Raw genomic sequence first — 20,178 nt, 5'->3', positions numbered from 1 at the left:
GAAGAGGATGAGAGCACTCTGGAGAGCATGTGGAAGGAGATAAAAGTGGCCATAACATCTACCTGCAAGGAAGTGCTTGGCCCCAAGAAGCAGCAGCACAAGGAATGGATCTCAGGGGTCAGTCTGCAAAAGATTCAGGAGAGGAGGGAGAAGAAGGCAGCAGTGAACAACAGCCGGACAAGAGCAGAGAAAGCCAAGGCACAAGAAAGGTATGCAGAAGGAAACAAGCTAGTAAAGAAGAGCATCAGAGCAGATAAGCGCAAGTATATGGACGACCTGGCAACAGAGGCAGAACAAGCAGCAAGAGAGGGAAATATGAGAGAACTGTACAACATCACCAAGAAGCTGGCAGGAAAGTACAGCAAACCAGAACGACCCGTGACAGGAGATGAGCAACAGAAGAACAGATGGATGGAGTTTTTTGAAGAACTTCTCAACCGGCCAGCACCTCAGAACCCACCAGACATTGTACAGGCTGCCACAGACCTATACCCATAGCCTGCAATGCACCAACCATGGAAGAAATTAAGAAGGCTATCAAGCAGCTGAGAAATGGAAAGGCTGCCGGTCCAGACATCATTCCTGCCGAGGCACGGAAGTCAGACCTAGAAACAACAGTCCTGATGCTTCATCCACTCTTCAGGAAGATATGGGAGGAAGAACAAGTGCCAGCAGATTGGAAAGAGGGCTACCTCATCAAGATACCAAAGAAAGGGGACCTTAGCAACTGCGCAAATTATAGAGGTATCACACTGCTCTCAGTGCCAGGGAAGGTTTTTAATAGAGTTATCTTGAACAGGATGAAGGACCTTATTGATGCACAACTCCGCGATGCGCAAGCTGGTTTCCGCAAGGACCGCTCCTGCACAGACCAGATTGCAGCGCTGCGCATCATTGTGGAGCAGTCGATAGAGTGGAACTCGCCCCTGTACATTAACTTTGTGGACTATGCGAAAGCCTTTGACAGCCTAGACCGAGAGACCCTCTGGAAGCTTATCCGCCATTACGGGGTGCCGGCCAAGATCGTTTCCATCATCAGGAACGCCTATGAGGGACTGACATGCAAGGTGATCCACGGAGGGCAGCTCACAGAAGCTGTCCAAATGAGGACTGGGGTCAGACAAGGTTGTCTGCTCTCACCTTTTCTCTTCCTGTTAGCCATTGACTGGATAATGAAGACCTCCACGGCACAGAGAAGGCACGGAATTCAGTGGACACCTTGGATTCAACTTGACGACTTGGACTATGCAGATGATCTGGCACTACTGTCGCACACCCAACAACAGATGCAGGAGAAGACCAACAACGTGGCAGCCATTTCGGCGCAACTGGGACTCAACATCCACAAAGGCAAGACCAAGATCCTCAAGACCAACACAGCCAACACCAACGCAATCACACTGGATGGCGAGGCATTGGAAGAAGTCGAAGCATTCACCTATCTAGGCAGTGTGATTGACACGCAGGGTGGCACAGACGCCGATGTTAGAGCTCGGATCCAAAAAGCCTGCGCGGCATTCATCCAATTACATCTGGAGTTCCAAAGAACTGACCCCCAACACCAAAGTCAGGTTCTTCAACAGTAACATCAAGGCGGTCCTCCTATACGGAGCAGAGACATGGAGAACTACAGCGGCCACCATCAAGAAAGTGCAGGTCTTCACTAACAGCTGCCTGCGGAAGATCCTCCACATCCGATGGCCAGACACCATCAGTAACACAGAACTCTGGCAAAACGCTGATGGAGATGGATAGGCCACACCCTACGAAAGCCCGCAAGCACCATCATTAGACAAGCTCTAACATGGAACCCGCAGGGCAAGCGGAAAAGGGGTCGCCCAAGAAACACCTGGCGCAGAGACCTGGAGGCAGACACCAAGACCATGAAGATGACCTGGAACCAGCTGGAGAGAACAGCCCTGGAGATCGCTTGTTGACGGCCTATGCCCCAGAAGGGGTAGCAGGCGTAAGTAAGTGTGTGTGTGTGTGTGTGTGTGTGTGTGTGTGTGTGTGTGTGTGTGTGTGTGTGTGTGTGTGTGTGTGTGTGTGTGTGTGTTTGTTCTTGTGTACATGTGCATGTGTGCATGCGCGTGTATGCGTGCGTGTGTGCGCTGTATTTTTTTTATCTACATATGGTCAATACAAAGTGCAGGATAGCTGCATACTCCTTAAGGGTCTATAGCATTCCCTCATCTTTTTAATTGCAGATCTACATTTTTTTTCTATCTCTCTCTCTCTCACACAAACACGCACGCACGCACGCACGCACCACGCACACACACACACACACACACACACACATCACACACACACACACACACACACACACACACACACACACACACACACACACACACACACACACACACACACACACTAGGACCCACAGTCTCTCTCTCTCTCTCTCTCTCTCTCTCTCTCTGCTCTGTCCCTGTGTCTCTCTACCTCTCTCAGACTCTCAGCGTCATTGCACGGGGATGGAATTGCAGTCACTCTGTCTGTCTGTCTGTCTGTCTGTCTGTCTGTCTGTCTGTCTGTCTGTCTGTCTGTCTGTCTGTCTGCCTGCCTGCCTGCCTGTCTGCCTGTCTGTCTGTCTGTCTGTCTGTCTGTCTGTCTGTCTGTCTGTCTGTCTGTCTGTCTGTCTGTCTGTCTGTCTGTCTGTCTGTCTGTCTGCCCGTGGCATTCCCATGCAGTGCTGCTGCTGAGAGGTGCTAATGGGGGAGAGACTTGAGTGAACAAGCGCTGCATTATTGGCACTCTGGCAGCTGGGAGGAAGGCACGGAGAGAGAGAGAGAGAGAGAGAGAGAGAGAGAGAGAGAGAGAGAGAGAGAGAGAGAGAGAGAGAGAGAGAGAGAGAGAGAGAGAGAGAGAGAGAGAGAGAGAGAGAGAGAGAGAGAGAGAGAGAGAGAGAGAGAGAGGGAGAGGGGGAGAGGGAGAGGGAGAGGGGGAGAGGGAGAGGGAGAGGGAGAGAGAGGGGCAGCTAGCCCACTCAGCCCCGTTTGCTGCAGAATCTCTCTCTCTCACACGCACGCACGCACACACACACACACACACACACACACACACACACACACAGAGACGCACGCACATATCAGCACACACCATAGCTGGCCATAATCAAACCATAGGCTACAGATGCGCATGATGATGAGCATATGGACACAATCCAGTTGTGAGTTTCCTGCAGAATTTCGACTTGTTGTATAGACTATATAGATTGGAGATAAACAGTGCACATGCAGTGGTTGTTTGCGCGCGCGTGCGTGGGAGAAGAGAGAGAGAGAGAGCGAGAGAGAGAGAGAGAGGGTTTAAATGGAGGGGGTGTGCTGTGTGCAGATGAGGGTCACTCACAGAACGCAGAAACAATCCTATAGCGCACTGGGGAGAGAAAAAAGTGACAAAATACCAGCGCTGCCTTTTTGCTTGCTGAATCACCGAGTCAAAGAGTCACGGCCAGGGCATTTAACACTAATTTATTTTCGCCTGGTGTATACGGTGGTCGGGTGTGTGTCGTTCCTTGCACACACAAAAAAAGACACATTATTGCTTTTTTTGGCAAGCGACATGCACCTTGTCGTGCGAGAGCATAAATTAAAATTTTAGTCCGTATTATTGCTACAATGTCTGTCTCAGGAATAGATTATTCTAGGCTGCCTTTATACCAGTCGCTCGGTGCAGTTTATAGGCTAGTATCTGATCTGACATTGGCAATCGTAGCCTATATGTGTCGCTTGTATAAGCGCGCAAGCACACACTCTATTGTAGGCGATACGATTGATATATCGCGTGTTATAGTGTAGCTTGTCCTGTAGGATATATATATATATATATATATATATATATATATATATATATATATATACATACATACATACATACATACATACATACTTCGGACTGGTTTTGCATATATAGCAGAGCAGCTTGAAAGTTCCACATGCAGTCTCATCTCACGCACATGGAGAGGGCGAGTGTTGGTTTTAGTATAGGCTATATAACAAGCATCTGCTTTTATTTATTTCAAATTGGTATTATGTATTAATCTTATTCATTTTTCTATATAGGAGCATTCTAAGTAGCCTCTCCCCTTCCCTATATATTGTTTAGAAATGGGGGGAGGGAGGGGGAAATATCTTGGTCTCGTTCCGTTTCATAGGAGGAGAATAGAATGATGAGAGCGAGAGAGAGCGAAAGAGCGAGAGAGAGAGAGGGAGAGAGGGAGAGAGGGAGAGAGAGAGAGAGAGAGAGAGAGAGAGAGAGAGAGAGAGAGAGAGAGAGACTGTTGTGCGTCCTAGAGAGGGTGTTCCGTTGCTGTCGGATTGCGCGGTGCGCTCTCGACGCACACAAGGCAGCGCCAGGATCCGGGTCGGTCGGTCGGTCTCGGTCACGAAGGAAGAAGAGCGTGCATGCGGACAGTTGTTTGTTGGTGGAACTGTAGGACTGCGCACCGTTGGGGCTGTTTATTTGTTGTTTCTCGCGCACGGGAATAGTTGTGGTGGACTGGTGATGGGTGTTGTTGTTGCTGAGCGGCGCCTGGGAGAGCTTTATTATTCCGACTCGGGGAAACACGGGGAATGATGAGCAGGGCTCTCGATCCGTCGACCGACAAGTTTGTTTTCCACTTGACGACGACGACGACGACGGCTGACGGGAAATAATAAAAAATAACAATAATGAGTTGCCAGGAATAAACCCGGGAATAGAAACTCATGCCAGACGGGTCCTTCTTCTGCAGCTGAATTTGTTCACATTCTTTTTTTTTTTTGTCTTTTTCTTTTTTTTCATATGTCTGCCTGCGTGCGAAAGGGGTCTTTTTTTCTTTCACCGCACCTTTGGATTGTAGGACGTGTTGCCTGGCTCATTAAAAAAGACTAATCGTGGATTGGGATTTTCTAGCCCCATATTTGGATTTGTGGCGAAAGAAAAAATAAGAAGAAAGGGAGAGAGGGGGAAAAAAGCTTCTGCTTGTGGAAACTCGAAAAAGAAAAAGGAAATAAGACATCAAATCACACTCTTTCACGGCCGTGGAGGACTCCGTGGAAATGTCACTGCTATAAAAAACATTTAAAGTCAAATGAGCATCTTAAGTCCGTTTGAGACGTAACAACCTTTCTGTGAGATGGAAAAACGGGGACTCTACGGCGTATTTTACTATTTGCTTCTCAATGCGCCCTTAATATTTTGTGTAGATGGTAAGTGAACTTCAAAATGAGCTTGAAATGGATAACAGATTTAGGTTTTTTTTAGGTCAAAGTAAATAACAAAAGACAAGAAATGTATAGAGTTTTATAGCCAGGAGGATAATTAATTGGCATGATAGGCAACGGACGTCTTTTGCCCGCATTAAGGAATTAGGGTTCAATTGTGCTATATAGCCTACCTTACGCTTATCCTATCTCTTGCTGATGTCAAAGTCAACGCTGTCTTTGTCTACATCCTATATATGACATTTCTTCCAACTACTAGGCACAAGGTTAATATCCAAATTACATTTATACGACAAACAATAGAAGAGAAAGTAGGCTACTATTACGCAAACGTTGGAAGGCGCAGAGCGCTTGCTTATTGACCAAACATTAATACAATAAACAAAATACATATAGGCTAGTGAGACTATAAGCCTTCCAAGGATTCATGTTTTAACTATATGGCCAAATATGCAGAGTTGCCCCAAGCATAGATTCCGTGTGACGTGCGCGCTATAATAGGTTTAATACTCTGAAAACAATATTTTGTATCGCATTCCTTCCTTCCTTCCTTCCTTCCCATGCATTGTTTGTCAACCCCCCTGGCGCGAAGCTTCGTTCACCGAAGTGCCAAAGGATGTGAGCGTGGGAGAGGGCGAGGATGTGGAGATGCCGTGCGCCTTCAAGTCGGAGGGAGCGGCGCCCATGTCGCTGGAGATCCAGTGGTGGTACCTGAAGAGAGAGACCCACCATGCGGCCAACAGGGACCTGCAGCAAGAGCTGCAGATCAGCGCGCCGGGCAACAGACCCAAGGTATAGCCTATATATAATATATAAGCCTATAACGAAGCTAATAATGACCCAGCTATACGGAGGTGCTTTATTTTGTTATTATTTATTTTATTTCTGCTCTTTCTTTTTTTCCCCACCTATGTGCGTGGGCGCGCGCACAGTACAGTAAAGGAAAATCCGCGGTGTTGATTTAAAATGTGTGTCTGACCCATTAGCTTCCAAGAAGTGACGGTCAATCTGGATCCTTTTTTTTTTTTTTTTAACATTCTTCAAATGCCACTTTTTTCATTTACATTTTCAGAGAATTAACAATAGGAATTTAGTGAGTGTGTGTGATGCACAGGCGTGCACGCACACACACACACACACACACACACACACACACACACACACACACACACACACACACACACACACACACACACACACACACACACACACACACACACACACACACACACACACACACACAAAACACCCCACTCTCCAACCACCCAAAACGCTCTTGCAATTAAACATGATTGAGCCCAAGGCATTAGTCTACCAGTGGTGGAGGACTTGACACTATAGTCACCCATGCATGTGTGACTGCAATCGTGACCTCTTTAGTGTGTCGTTTGCTTGGGTCTTTATTAGGACATAATGAAATAAGATGCAAAACGTTGCAAACAACATCATATGTGTATATAATATAATACAATATTTTACAATATAATATGGATGACATCATCATCATCATCATCATCATCATCATCATCATCATAATTGTTACGAAGGATACGAGATGTCACTCACATCATCATCTTCATCATCAAGGGATATCACAGCTCCAATCAGACCCACTGCTGATAGAAAATGGCCACGACCTCAGTTGGATTTCTCTAGCATGTCAATGTTTTATTCCTATCTCAAACATCTGAGCAAATCGAAGACAATGCTCATCTATTCTATGGCGATTATTGTTAGGGCACATATTCTATGTGCAGAAGAGAGAAGGTTGGAACAAACAGAGAAAGGTACATCAATGGTAGAACAGGTTGGGCAGACAGGAGAAAGGTACATCAATGGTAGAACAGGTTGGGCAGACAGGAGAAAGGTACATCAATGGTAGAACAGGTTGGGCAGACAGGAGAAAGGTACATCAATGGTAGAACAGAAGTTCTCAACCTTTTCTGTGATTGCGGCCCACCCATCTGACCACTTAGCATGGCAGCCAAAAGGCTGGTTAATTAGGCTGGTAGTAAAGAGGCGCTGTCCATGGTGCTAGTAGTAGACACACAGGGGCGCTGTCCATGGTGCTAGTATTAGACACAGGGGTGCTGTCCATGGTGCTAGTAGTAGAAACACAGGGGTGCTGTCCATGGTGCTAGTAGTAGACACAGGGGTGCTGTCCATGGTGCTAGTAGTAGACACACAGGGACGCTGTCCATGGTGCTAGTAGTAGACACAGTGGTGCTGTCCATGGTGCTAGTAGTAGACACAAAAACGCTGTCCATGGTGCTAGTAGTAGACACACATGGGTGCTGTCCATGGTGCTAGTAGTAGACACACAGGGGTGCTGTCCATTGTGTAGTCGACACAGGGACGCTCCCCATGGTGCTATAGGCACCCTGGCCAGGTGGTACTACTTGAGACATGGCGCAGAGTAATGACAAACAGTAGGCAAACTCTTGCCACTCGTGTGATAGAATTGTCCAAACGTGACTAAATTTGACTGAGGGACTGCCATTGGATTTTTTTGAATTTTCGTTTGTTCATGTCATATGAAAGCAGGGAATCATAGCTTCAAATTGACATATTGGTTCAGTTTGACCCACCAGTTTTGGAGATATGGCTTATAGAGTAATGTCTTGCAGAAAACAGCGAGTTGAGAAAACAGGCTTGAAAGGTTCACTTCTGTGGTCTCTAACATTACACCTAGCTACATGTGTGGGCATTTATTTCATATTTACATGTCGATTTCAGCTCTGACACTTATTTCAGACATGCTCTAGTATGTGAAGAGTCTGCCTGTGCTATTAACTCATTAAAAAAAAGTGTTTCTCCTCTGGTGAAAAGCTGTAATTTGCGCGATGGCAGTCTCTCAGTCAAATCTGGTCACAAACTGTAAGATAATGTGTCTGTTGAAATAATTACCGTATGTTTTCTTATAAATATGCATTGTGCTCTCTCTCACCAGGTCTCTACCAAGGAAGCCAACAAAATAAGCGTAAGTGTCCTTTTCAATTACCATTGGAAGAGTACAGAGCAGCAAGATATCAATTACACAATACAATCCTTGAGTGTTATAAACTCCCCAAAAAGTTACTAAAAAGGTTCATCCTTACGTATGCAGAGTTCAAAGGGGTCAATGGTAGCCATATTTGACAGAAAACTCATTGCAATTTCACGGCACGAAAACCATTGAGGTGTGCTGAATATAGGACATAATATGCAACCAACTGATGCAGATGGATAGCATCACTCCAGCCTGATAGCCCTTGTGCAGTCTGCACTATTCAAATTGAATCCCATTGTCTTCATACTCAGGAGGATGTGACCCTGTTAGACGCCATAAATCCAGCTTAGCACCAATGTCTCATGCAGTGGACACGGTGGACAGCTGGGGCATTTCCCTGACTGTCCCATTTTCTACAATCACATTTTCTATACTTGGGTTCTTTCTGACTGAGTGCCTTTGATTTGGCCGTTTTGAAACTTTTTGGCAGCATTGTGCGCAGTGTTTTGACAAGGCACTTTACTGTTTTTGGTGCAGTTTCTTTGCCAAAAACTTAATTGAGACTTATTTTAGAGCCAAGCCAGTTGGGGCCTGGTAAGCAGCCAGTATGAGGTCACAACTTGTTAATTTGTCTCCCTCGTATGCAATGAAAAGAGAAAGCCACTGCCTGCCCCTGAGTCAGAACACCACGAAAGCCAGCGAGTGAACAAAATGTATTGTTGTGTAAGCATTGCCTAATTATTTGCCCAAGCAGTCAATTATCTGTCCGTTTCCCTCTGCCACGTTCCCTTTCTCACTCTATTTCCAGTGGTGTAAAGTAACTAAGTAAACATTTTTAGGTAATTTCTGCTTTACTTGAGTATTTCCAATTTCCAATACTTTTACTTCCACTCCACTACATCTCAGAGGCAAATATAGTCTCCACTATACAATTATTTGAAAACATTATGGTTACTATAGTTACTTTTGGTTAATATTGCACACACTAACCACTTCAGCCCTAGCTGCGGCCATTTGAAAATAGCAGATCTACATGCTTGTGTGCTAGTAGATTGGCTAATTGATTTTTTTAATGAAATATATACATTTTCAACTTGTGAAATGGGACATTCTGCGTAATGAGTATACTTTCTACGTTTGGTACTTTTACTCAATTCAACATTGAATGCCAGGGTATTTACTTGCAACCGAGTATATCGACGTCACGTTGCAGCATTGACACTTTTACTTAAGCACAAAACGTGAGTACTTTTTCCACCAACCGTCTATTTCTCCCCCCCCCCATTCCCCCCCTCCCCCCCCCACACACACACATTCCTCCCGCAGACGGTGCGTGTGCAGGGCAACGCCATCTCGCACCGCCTCAGCCTGTCCAAGGTGAAGCGCGAGGATGAAGGCCTGTACGAGTGCCGCGTGTCCGACCTGTGGGCAGATGAGACGCAGGAGTTCACCGTGCAGGCCACGCTGCGCGTCAGCGAGTCGGGGCCGCCGCCGCGCCAAGACAGCGGCATGCTGGCCGAGGAGGCCGTGTCGCACATCCAGAACCGCTCGCCACTGCGGAACGGCGGCGGCGGTAATGCGGGGGCAGCGGGCACGGGCAGGGCCACGTCCGAGCCGGGCCAGGGCCAGTGGCAGCACGGTGGGGGGAACAGCAACAACGCGCAGCAGGGGGCAGGAGGAGACGGACATCAGGGGGGGGGGAAGCAGCAGCCCCCCCGGGTGCCTCAGCAGGGCGTGCCTGACGGGCTCGCCCCGTCCGGTGGAGGAGCGTCGTCGACCACCGCCGCCTCGGTGGCCAGGTCCTCCGCCTCGCCGCGGCCGGGGAACGCAGCCATCCTGCGGCAGCAGCACAGAGCTGGTGAGTGTGTGTGTGTGTGTGTGTGTGTGTGTGTGTGTGTGTGTGTGTGTGTGTGTGTGGAACAGTGTGGATGGTGTTGACTGTAACAGGGGTTCTCAAAGGTTTTTCGGTTCTGGGGACTGACCCCCGGAAATGCTTTGGCTATATGTCTCGTGACCCCCCTGCCCCTTTTACTTGTAATGGAGGGTTTCCATATGGCAGTATTGCTACTTTAAGTATAAAATGATAATACAAATAAATTAGTACTTTTCCCCCCACCACTGAGGAGTTTGCGTGCATGTCACATGTGAACTGAGGTGTTGGACAATGAGTGGAGAATTGGAGAAGAGTGACAGTGACCCCTAGTGGTGATGGAACAGAGGGGCCATATAAACCAAACGTTAAGCACATTTATAACCACATGGGAATCAAACTCCCAGTCTGTCAGAAGTGCAGTAATCCATCCCACGCAAATATAGCCTAATATGGAGTGTTGAAAAAAAAATCCCTACCATCCACACATAATACACTATACCATCCACACTATAATACTGCATTTAAGACTCTCTCTCTCTCTCTCTCTCTCTCTCTCTCTCTCTCTCTCTCTCTAATATGTATTCCAGATTATTCTTTCAGAAATGTTCAAGGCACTTTACTTTTCTCGCACAGTGAAGGATATATAGAGAAAGACAGGGTGGCATTCATACAGTATATGCCTGTGCCTCCTTGGTATATATGAAATATTAGTTTTAGATTTGATATGCACACGTCTTTCTACCGGCGCAGTAGCGTATGTGATCCCTATGTCCCTATGTTTCTTAGACTTGAAATAATTGCATGTCTACCCTTTATGCTGAAACATAATCTGGTGTTGTTCTCCACCCACGCTATGGCATTCAATTGATTTGATTGCTGTGTTGTTAGTTAGCATAAGCTATTATGCAAATATGGGAAGTATAGGGGAGGATTTATGCCTCAATGTGTTGGACATATATCTGTCTGTGTCGATCTGTGTAAGATGCCAGTGCGTTAATTAATGTGCTTGTGCATGCTATTGCAGTGTGTGTGTGTGTGTGTGTGTGTGTGTGTGTGTGTGCGTGTGCGTGTGCGTGTGCGTGTGCTTGTGCGTGTGCGCGTGTGTGTGCGTATGCATGTGTGTGTATGTGTATGTATGTGTGTGTATGCGATACGTGAAGTGCATGCGTGATTTCTGTAATTCTACTAGAAGCATGGACATTGGACAACCATTCGCTTATAGCCATTCCTCTGTGAATTTGTTTTGATGATGATAGTGGAAAGTCCCTATAGCCTCGTGTGGCCAGACTAGGGCCATTTCTTTGTGTTTTTTTTGTACCGGCAGATTTGTGTCTGCATGTCTGGCTATCTGACAGGGCTAGTACAACATATCCCATAGGTTTTTAATTGGGTTGGAATCTGGCGACTGTGGAGGTGCCATATCATATTATGATTCATGTCATTTTCATACTCATACTCAACACATTCAGTGGATGGGAGTATTCATTGCACTGTTCATTTTGTTGACTAAGACTATAAGACTAAAAGACTAAGGTTTTTCAGAAGACTAAATAGGACTGAATGGTGTTGTTTTTTCCAGAATATTTTGATTTAGTCTTAGTCTTTTGAAAAACACAACACTGGAGTATCCACATGCTGGAGGAGACCACACTCTCGTCAGGGAGTTTAGTATTTCATATAGGATGAAGGCGGTCACTCAGAATGGCTTCGTATTGATTTCCTTTCAATACAAATCCTTTCCTTTCCTTTCCTTTCAAGGGGACAAGTGGACCCCGAACCGTGTCAGGAAAAAATGCCCTCCACAGCATTACAAAGCCCTGCACCGGACCGCCTCACTCAGTGGCTTTCAACCCTTTTCATATCAAGGCCCATTATGTATTCTGCATTTGAGCCACGGACTCACCATTTGATGAAATTTAGCCCTGCAGACCCAAAACTAAAGAATATGTCCATGCTGTATTTATGTTGGTACCCGAGAGATAACAGGCAAACGTTGATCAAAATAACAATTATCCTATACATTATCTAATTGTGTAGAGACTGTACATTCTTGTAAATTAACTTTAAGTAATGCAGCTGTTTAACAATAATCTAACTCTTAGAGTGTACAATTAAACCAAAGTCCATTTGGTTTAATTTTACATTTTACATTACAAGAGGGTCCATTTGGTTACCAACGCTCCATCATTCACCTGGAAGTCCCTCAAGGACCACTGGTGGTCCCCGGACCACTGGCGGTCCCCGGACCACGGGTGGTCCCCGGACCACTGGTCTATAGCGTTCAGCCCTGTGCCGTTCTCTTTATGGAGTGACTATAGTGAAAGATGACACCTACAGTATAGTCATATCACTTTTTCCCTGCATGGACGTAGAACAGTTATTTTTGTTGTTTTTTGTATACCACTGTATGGGTGCAGGCTGTAGCAGTTAATAGGAGTAATTGATTATGCATTAATTCAATCTGAAATTGCATTTTCTAGTTTTCATTCCTTTGCCTTAATAAATGTTCCTTTCAATACACTATAGCTAATAAGCAGGTGTGTGTGTGTGTGTGGATGATGAGTTGCACAAAGGTTTTTTTTTAAATAGCCCATTTACTAAGTATAAAACAGGGCTTATGTGTAACTAAGTAAGTCAAATTAAGACTAATAGAGTCTATTCTAAAAAAAAATCTAATCTATAATTATATTTTTGTCCACGTACATTTTCTTTTACGGCGTGCATGTGATTAACATATTGTTCAATGAAATTGTTAGATTGTGACAGGCAAACATCAAACACATCAATGTCTATACATTTCACCAAAAGGAAATGGCATGGATTTAATTCATTCTGACAAGAAGCAGGGCTAAAAATATATCCCCACCGGACATCAAAATGGATGACCAGATTGGAGGAGGAGGAGGGGGAAAAGTCAGAGCCCCCAACCATCCCCCACACCAAATCCTATACCCTGTGCACACACACACACACACACACACACACACACACACACACACACACACACACACACACACACACACACACACACACACACACACACCGTGCCGTGCCGTGTGTCCATATCCACCTCTCTTCCATAGGTCTTCTCCCTGACTCCCTCCAGATCGATGGAGCACACTTGTGAATAATTAAATCTCATTGAATTCTAAAGCAGAAGCCCCTTGCTGCGTCAGTGCTACTGCTGACACAGTGCCCGTGTGCGTGTGCATGTGTGCGCGTGCGTGCGTGCGTGCGTGCGTGCGTGCGTGTGTGGCTTCATGGCCGTCACACAGCCCTTACATCACTGTGTGTTTCCTGCTGTGTGTGTGAGTGTGTGTGTGGTTGTTGAACACGCCAAGCATTCGTCAGTGATGTAAAAATGGACTGCATTTATTGTATGGTCTCAGGACACCTCATTATATTATTATGTCCACAACTGTTACTTCTCAGTGTTCAAATTCAAAGGAAGGGAAAGTGATTTTATTTGGTTAAAATAAGTGTTAGAAAGCTGCATATTGTGATATTACTCATTGCTATAGAGCAGTGGTAACCAACCTTTTCAAGCACAAGAGCCCATTTTATTCCCAATTGTAAGCCATGATCTACCACTAAAATAGGCTATGTTTAAAAAAACACTTTTTTGCGATTTCTGACAGGCTCAATGCATGCACACATCCACACAAAGACAATAGTTTAAATACGAATAAATACTGATAGTTATATAATCAATGCCAAAATATTAAGACAAATGTATTTTTCCATAGTCAGAGTAGAGTAGTCACTGCTTGCCTGTGTAGGTATAGTAGTGAGTGAGAGGCTGTTTAGCTCTGTGGGTTTTTATACCATAGTTCTGTTCTGATATGCATGACTATTATGCACAAGTCAAGTTGTGCATCACAATAGCGGTCAAACAAGAGCACAAACGAACTCTGCAGTTGATGGCCCGATACACATGTCTGGGGCCATCACTGCAAGCTATTCTAAATCCACGTTCTGTGTATTGGTATACTGGCTGCCTGTCAGTCTGACACCCGCTCACCCCGGGATCTACTTGAATGGCTCGTGCGAGCTACTGGTAGCTCCCGAACCCCTGGTTGGTTACCCCTGCTATAGAGTGTTTGTTCAGTAACAGGATTCTCCATGTCTCTTCAGCCTTTCATTAAGCAGAAAATTGCATTTTCATGTCGGGATACCAATTTTATCAGTCAGGATACAGATTCACTTTGTGTCATCACTTAATTGTAAGTGATGACACAAAGAAATGAGCAGATCAAATTGGAACTAGAACACTATACAAATTAAGCTGATACATGGCTACTCTCTCCTGATTGGCTGAAATTGTGTCACCTATACTGAAAATGGATTTTCTGTTTATTAAAGAGCTGGAGAGACAGGGAGACCCGTGTTACTGAACATACACTCTAAAACAATGATTACTATCAGAATATAGTGATTTAACCTCTTAACCCATTCTGGGCGGGAACCCCTTTTGGTGTTTTAACCATTATTTTAAACTTTATCTATTCAAAAATAGCAGATATTTTTGAAAAATCGTGAAAATGTGGTACAAATCTTTGAATATATATTCTTTCAGAGCGAACGTTGGGGGTCCGCGGCCAATTACAGAAAATTCTGGGGGCCCTTGACATGAAAAAGGTTGAGCACCACCGACATATAGAAACATAGGTTTTTCAGAAAACTGTCATGATTTAGAAGACATTTGTAGAATCGTCCTTAGGTCTAAATGGGGGTTCATTTACCAAAACTAAATATGGAGATAAGAGGTTTCTGCCCAGGTAGCAACGATAACTGTCATGTGGTGCAGTGATGTCACACACAGTGTTGATTTCGTCGACTAAAATTAAGACGAAAAATGTTCTTCGACTACCTTTTTCCACTGACAAAAACTATTGGAAACTAAATGAAAACTAAGCTATGGTGACTGAAACTAAGACTAAATATACTGACAATTTCGTCAACAAATAAAAACTAGACAACAATGTTAGGAAGGGGCTAGTCGATCCAGTCATCCAGTCATTTTACACTTGGTTGCATGCTGAAAATAGCCGATATACATGCTGATAATAGCCGATCTACAAGCTCACATGAGCTTGTAGATCGGCTATTTTCAGCAAGTGTAAAAATAGTCATTAAGACGGCATCATTAAGGCCCGCCAAAATACATTTTAGTCGACTAAATCAGCTATATATTTCGACTAAAATCTCATGACATTTAGTCGACTAAAACTAAACCAACACTAACACATTCCAGGTGACTAAAATGTGACTAAAACTAGGTGAAAGACTATGACTAAAACTAAAATAGAAATTTCCTGCCAAAACAACACTGGTCACACATAAGCGCCATCCAGGCCCCTTTGAAGCACAATGTTGAGGTATTTGTATACTTTACTTGAGTATTTTCAGTTTCCAGTACTTCTGTTTCTACTCCACTACATCTCAGAGGCAAATATGAATGCATTTTTGGCTCCACTACAGTTTTTTGAAAATGTTGATGATTATTACAAAACATACATTAGCCCTATATGCATTTCAGCCATTTTGAAGATGCTAAATGATTGATTATAGTTATTAACTAAATTGACACTTACAGGTCTATAACTCTGAGAGTGTGCAAATTGAAACCAATGAGACCATCATTTGGTTACATTTTACACTTTATGGGGGTCTGTGGCCAGAGCAGGCATAGCAAACTGGGGGGTCCTTGGAATTAAACAGAACCACTGTATACTTGAAAGAAAGCAAGAAAGAAAGAAATGACAAATGTAAATTATGTTCCGATACTCCCACAATCCCATTATACCAGGTGCTGGTTGAGCAAGTGTCCTTGACAAAGTCACAGAAAGCCATCACAGACAGACACAACTCTTTAGAAGTCATTCTGGACGGGGTGCTCCAGTGGAACACAGTACGAGCACAAACCATGCAAATAAGGCTCTAGTCTTTTCCTGTAAGATTATGTCATCTAGGGATGGGCGATTATGGACATTTATTTTTCTCCAATATCAATATTGCAACTATAATATTGTGGTTGTGAAGAGAATATACATTTTCTTTCACACTTTTCAAAGATTTGTAGCAAAAATAGCCTATATCTACAAGCTCACAACGCATCGAGAGCTTGTAGATAGATTTAAAGTATAAAACAAGTGATTAAAACCAGGAAAAGACAAAACTCCATGACCAAACAATGTTGGCAGTCAAAGATAACGATATAGCATTGCCCAGTCCTTCCTGATGGCATCCCTCTCTCTCTCCCACCAGTCCACTCTCTGTTCACTGAATCCACCTGAAAACATATAAAAAAACATAAAATGCCTAAAACTCAGGTGTCGTCTTGTCTCGTTCTGGGGGCTGGGGGCTGTTTGAGGACAGTCGTCATTCTGCGGCTGATGACTACATGACAAAACGTTTTGGGAAGAGAGATTTTCATATCTGTCACTTTGTCACCCTGAGCCACTGTGCTGTCACACACACAGCTCACCAAAAAGTGTCCCCCTGCAAATCCATTGGCCATGTCTCTCCCCTTATCCTCTCACAGTATGTGTCTATCAGCACAACCACAGCCCGTTTTGGCTCTTACAATCCACCTGGCACCAGCCCTACTACGCGTCTGCTGCAATATGGGGGGGGGGGGACGACATCATTCCAGCCCACTACCTTAGCGGTTCTCAACTTTACTATTGGCTTCAATTCCCTCTTTTACCTGAATCCATGTACCCTCATTTACCTGACTAACATTTCGCTTTGGAATCTGGCAAGAGAAAATCATAGCTAGCATAACGTTACTGTCGGGTAGAAAGTAAATATCCTACTTGATACTTGATACTATACACTACAGCTTCACACAAAAGCTTCATTCACTAGTAAGAGACCACGGGCTCCATTTTCGTCACCGCTAAACCCCTTATCCCTAAACTTCTTTTTTACTATTTTGCAAAACATTTTTGAATAGTTAAAATGGCCAGTCTACAAGCTCACAACGTGTCAATGTAGATTGGCTAGTTGAACTATTCAAAAATGTTTTTCAAAATAGTAAAAAAAAAAGGCAAAGAAGTTTACGGATAAGGGGTTTAGCGGTGACGAAAATGGAGCCCCACACCTTCTGCTCACGTTTAACAGTATTTATTGCACAAGTGTATTGATGAGGAGCCCGAGGTGGGGCGAGACTCAGGGTGGGGGGCGTTTAGTCTCGGGAGCCTGACGAGCGGTCGGTCGCCTCGGCTCCGACACTGCCCCCCCTCGGGGCTCCTAGGAGAAGGAGAGAGATAAGAGAAGTTTTAGAAGGGCAAAGCTGTGGATGAAGGGAGTTTATGAGAGAGGAGGGGGAGGGATTTTGACGGCACGAAGCAGAGTCAAACAGGTAAGTGATGCGATGTCAGGTGTATTTATAGTGTGGTAAATGTTACGTGATTGGCTGTGCGACTATAGGAACACAGGTGTAATTGATAAGGTGATAGAGAATGGGAGTGATGGAGATAAGCAAAGGGTGGTCTCTACTCCTGAACCTGTGCTGAACACAACTTCATAGCTTCACGCTTTGAGCTTTAGAATTAGAATCCTGAAAAGTAACGGTTTTGGACATATGAATGAATGAATGAATGAATGAATGAATGAATGAATGAATGCTGACAACCTTTTGAATAATATAAAATTACAAATAAGACATGGACTGAAACAGTTGCGATTTGTGACTCCTGAGCAGATACACGTTAAAATGGGTCCGTAACATCTCAGTAGATACGTCCAGTTTTGATGGATTACGGCATAATGGCAAATAGGTAATGTTTTATATTAAATGACAGTTGTACTTAAATTATTTTTCCACACTTTATACTGCAAGATCAGCAGGTTCTCAGAGTTTCATACATAATACATTGACAATGTTGTCAATGTATTAGCATTAAGATATCTGTACAATTATTCCATTTCCCACTGTCTCGCGTATCCCTGCAGTGCCTCTAGAAACACTGCAATGCATGAATGCAATGCCCCAAATTGCCAAAGCAATGGCACGTACGTACCGACACCTGACATGGACACATCCAAGAATAACACTTTAAAAGGTATATTCCAAACCAGTTGTTTTCAACCAGTGGTCCCCAGATATATGATGGACAGTTATAGATCTTATCTTTAACTATTGAGCTCTGAAGAGTTAAATTATTGTTAAACATCTGCATCACCTAATTTACAAGATGTCTATCTAGTCTATTTTGATCAATGTTTGCCTGTTATCTCTCCTATGGTACAATCAATACAGCATGTTATCTCTCCTATGGTACAATCAATACAGCATGTTATCTCTCCTATGGTACAATCAATACAGCATGGAACATATTCAATGTTTGCCTGTTATCTCTCCTATGGTACAATCAATACAGCATGGAACATATTCAATGTTTGCCTGTTATCTCTCCTATGGTACAATCAATACAGCATGGAACATATTCAATGTTTGCCTGTTATCTCTCCTATGGTACAATCAATACAGCATGGAACATATTCAATGTTTGCCTGTTATCTCTCCTATGGTACAATCAATACAGCATGGAACATATTCAATGTTTGCCTGTTATCTCTCCTATGGTACAATCAATACAGCATGGAATTTACAACAACATATTCAACGTTTTGGGTCTGAGTCTGAGAGGCAAAATCTCATCAAACGGTGGTCCGTGGCTCAAATGCCAAACAAACAATGGATCGAGATATGAAAAGGGTTGAAAACCACTGTTCTAAATACAACCTGAAACATAAAATATAGGCCTATATTTGCCTGTATGTGTTGCCTCCCGTAGGCTATTGAATAGCCTGCTTGACAAATATCATTTCAGAATGGATAAATGAGGACCCATCCCTTCTCTGTGCATATCCACGGCTGTAATGGCTGCTTTGGAATATCCCATGGCGCCCCGCTAATGCAATGATATTATCAGAATATTGTGCAGAACCTCACATGTCAGAATACTGTCTGACAATATACCTGGCATTGCGTAGAGAAAGTAAAGCTCTTGTTTAACCCAATATGAGACCAAAGGCCGATTCAGCAAATGCGTTATTTTTGCACTTGCCCTAGCACTTGCCCTAGCCTCAGTGACCTTGCAGACGTATGCAAAGGCTAAACTTAAGTAACTTAGATAGCCTTTTATGTAGACATAGCACTCTATAGTGTACACGTATAGTTTCATTATATAGATATTCCATTGTTAGGTTCTTAGCTTACCTATGACAATGTTGACGTATTTGTTGTATTACCATGTTTTTGTTCTTGCTTACTGTAAATCGCCCAAATGCCTAAATTGTAAATTGTACCGTATTGTGCCAAATATAAGACGACTCTGATTATATAAGACTCATTTGTGGAAAAAGAACATAGAATGTCAAATAGTCTCTAGTCCCTGATTATAATATGTCTCCATTTTGTTTTAGGATATTTCCATTGGAGAAAAATAAAAAACATATAGTCTTATATTCAGCACAATAGGGTAAATAACATTCTAACATGTACTTCTCAAACGTTTTCGCATCAAGGAGCCCCAGATTGTATTTGTATGAACCCCCATCTGAAAATGTTTTGTGGCAGGGTTCCCTGATAGAGATGATTTTTGTTAAAAAAAACATGAACAGTTTGAACAGATTTTTCAAAAGTGTTCCAACATAGCAGATGTACAAGCTTACGTTTGTACATCTGATATGTTGCTTAGTTTAACAGTGTTGTTTTTGACAGCATATTTTGATTTTAGTTTTAGTCATGGTCTCTTGAGTAGTTTCGTTTTAGTCACATTTTAGTCACCTGGAATGTTTTAGTGTTAGTCTAGTTTTAGTCGACTAAATATCATAAGATTTTAGTCGACTACAGTTGATTTAGTCGACTAAAATGTATTTTGGTGGTGCCTTGATGCCGTCATAATGACTGTTTATACAAGCTCACAACGTGTTGCAGCGTGACGCGTTGTGAGCTTGTAGATCGGCCATTTTCAGCATGCAACCAAGTGTAAAATGACTTGTGCAAGTTGGATCTTGACGAAATTGTCATAGCTTAGTTTTCATTTAGTTTCCATTTAGTTTTCGTCAGTGAAAAAAGGTAGTCGACGAACATTTTT

General features: G+C 43.6%; 1 protein-coding gene across 1 annotated transcript in view; it reads left to right on the top strand.

Annotated features, from left to right (window-relative positions):
- The first annotated feature begins 5,840 nt into the window (after positions 1–5,840).
- Positions 5,841–20,178, top strand: part of vstm2b (V-set and transmembrane domain containing 2B) — a 41,098-nt gene continuing 26,760 nt past the window's right edge. The window contains exons 1-3 of the mRNA XM_079496258.1: positions 5,841–5,999; positions 8,158–8,187; positions 9,523–10,054. Coding sequence (XP_079352384.1) covers positions 5,856–5,999; positions 8,158–8,187; positions 9,523–10,054 — 706 coding nt within the window. The 5' untranslated portion in view covers positions 5,841–5,855. The remainder of the gene's footprint in view (positions 6,000–8,157; positions 8,188–9,522; positions 10,055–20,178) is intronic.

This window comes from Electrona antarctica (genome assembly GCF_951216825.1).
Source record: "Electrona antarctica genome assembly, chromosome: 3".
NCBI lineage: Eukaryota > Metazoa > Chordata > Actinopteri > Myctophiformes > Myctophidae > Electrona > Electrona antarctica.
The sequence above is the reverse complement of the archived record's forward strand: the minus strand, read 5'-3'. Positions and strand labels throughout refer to the sequence as shown.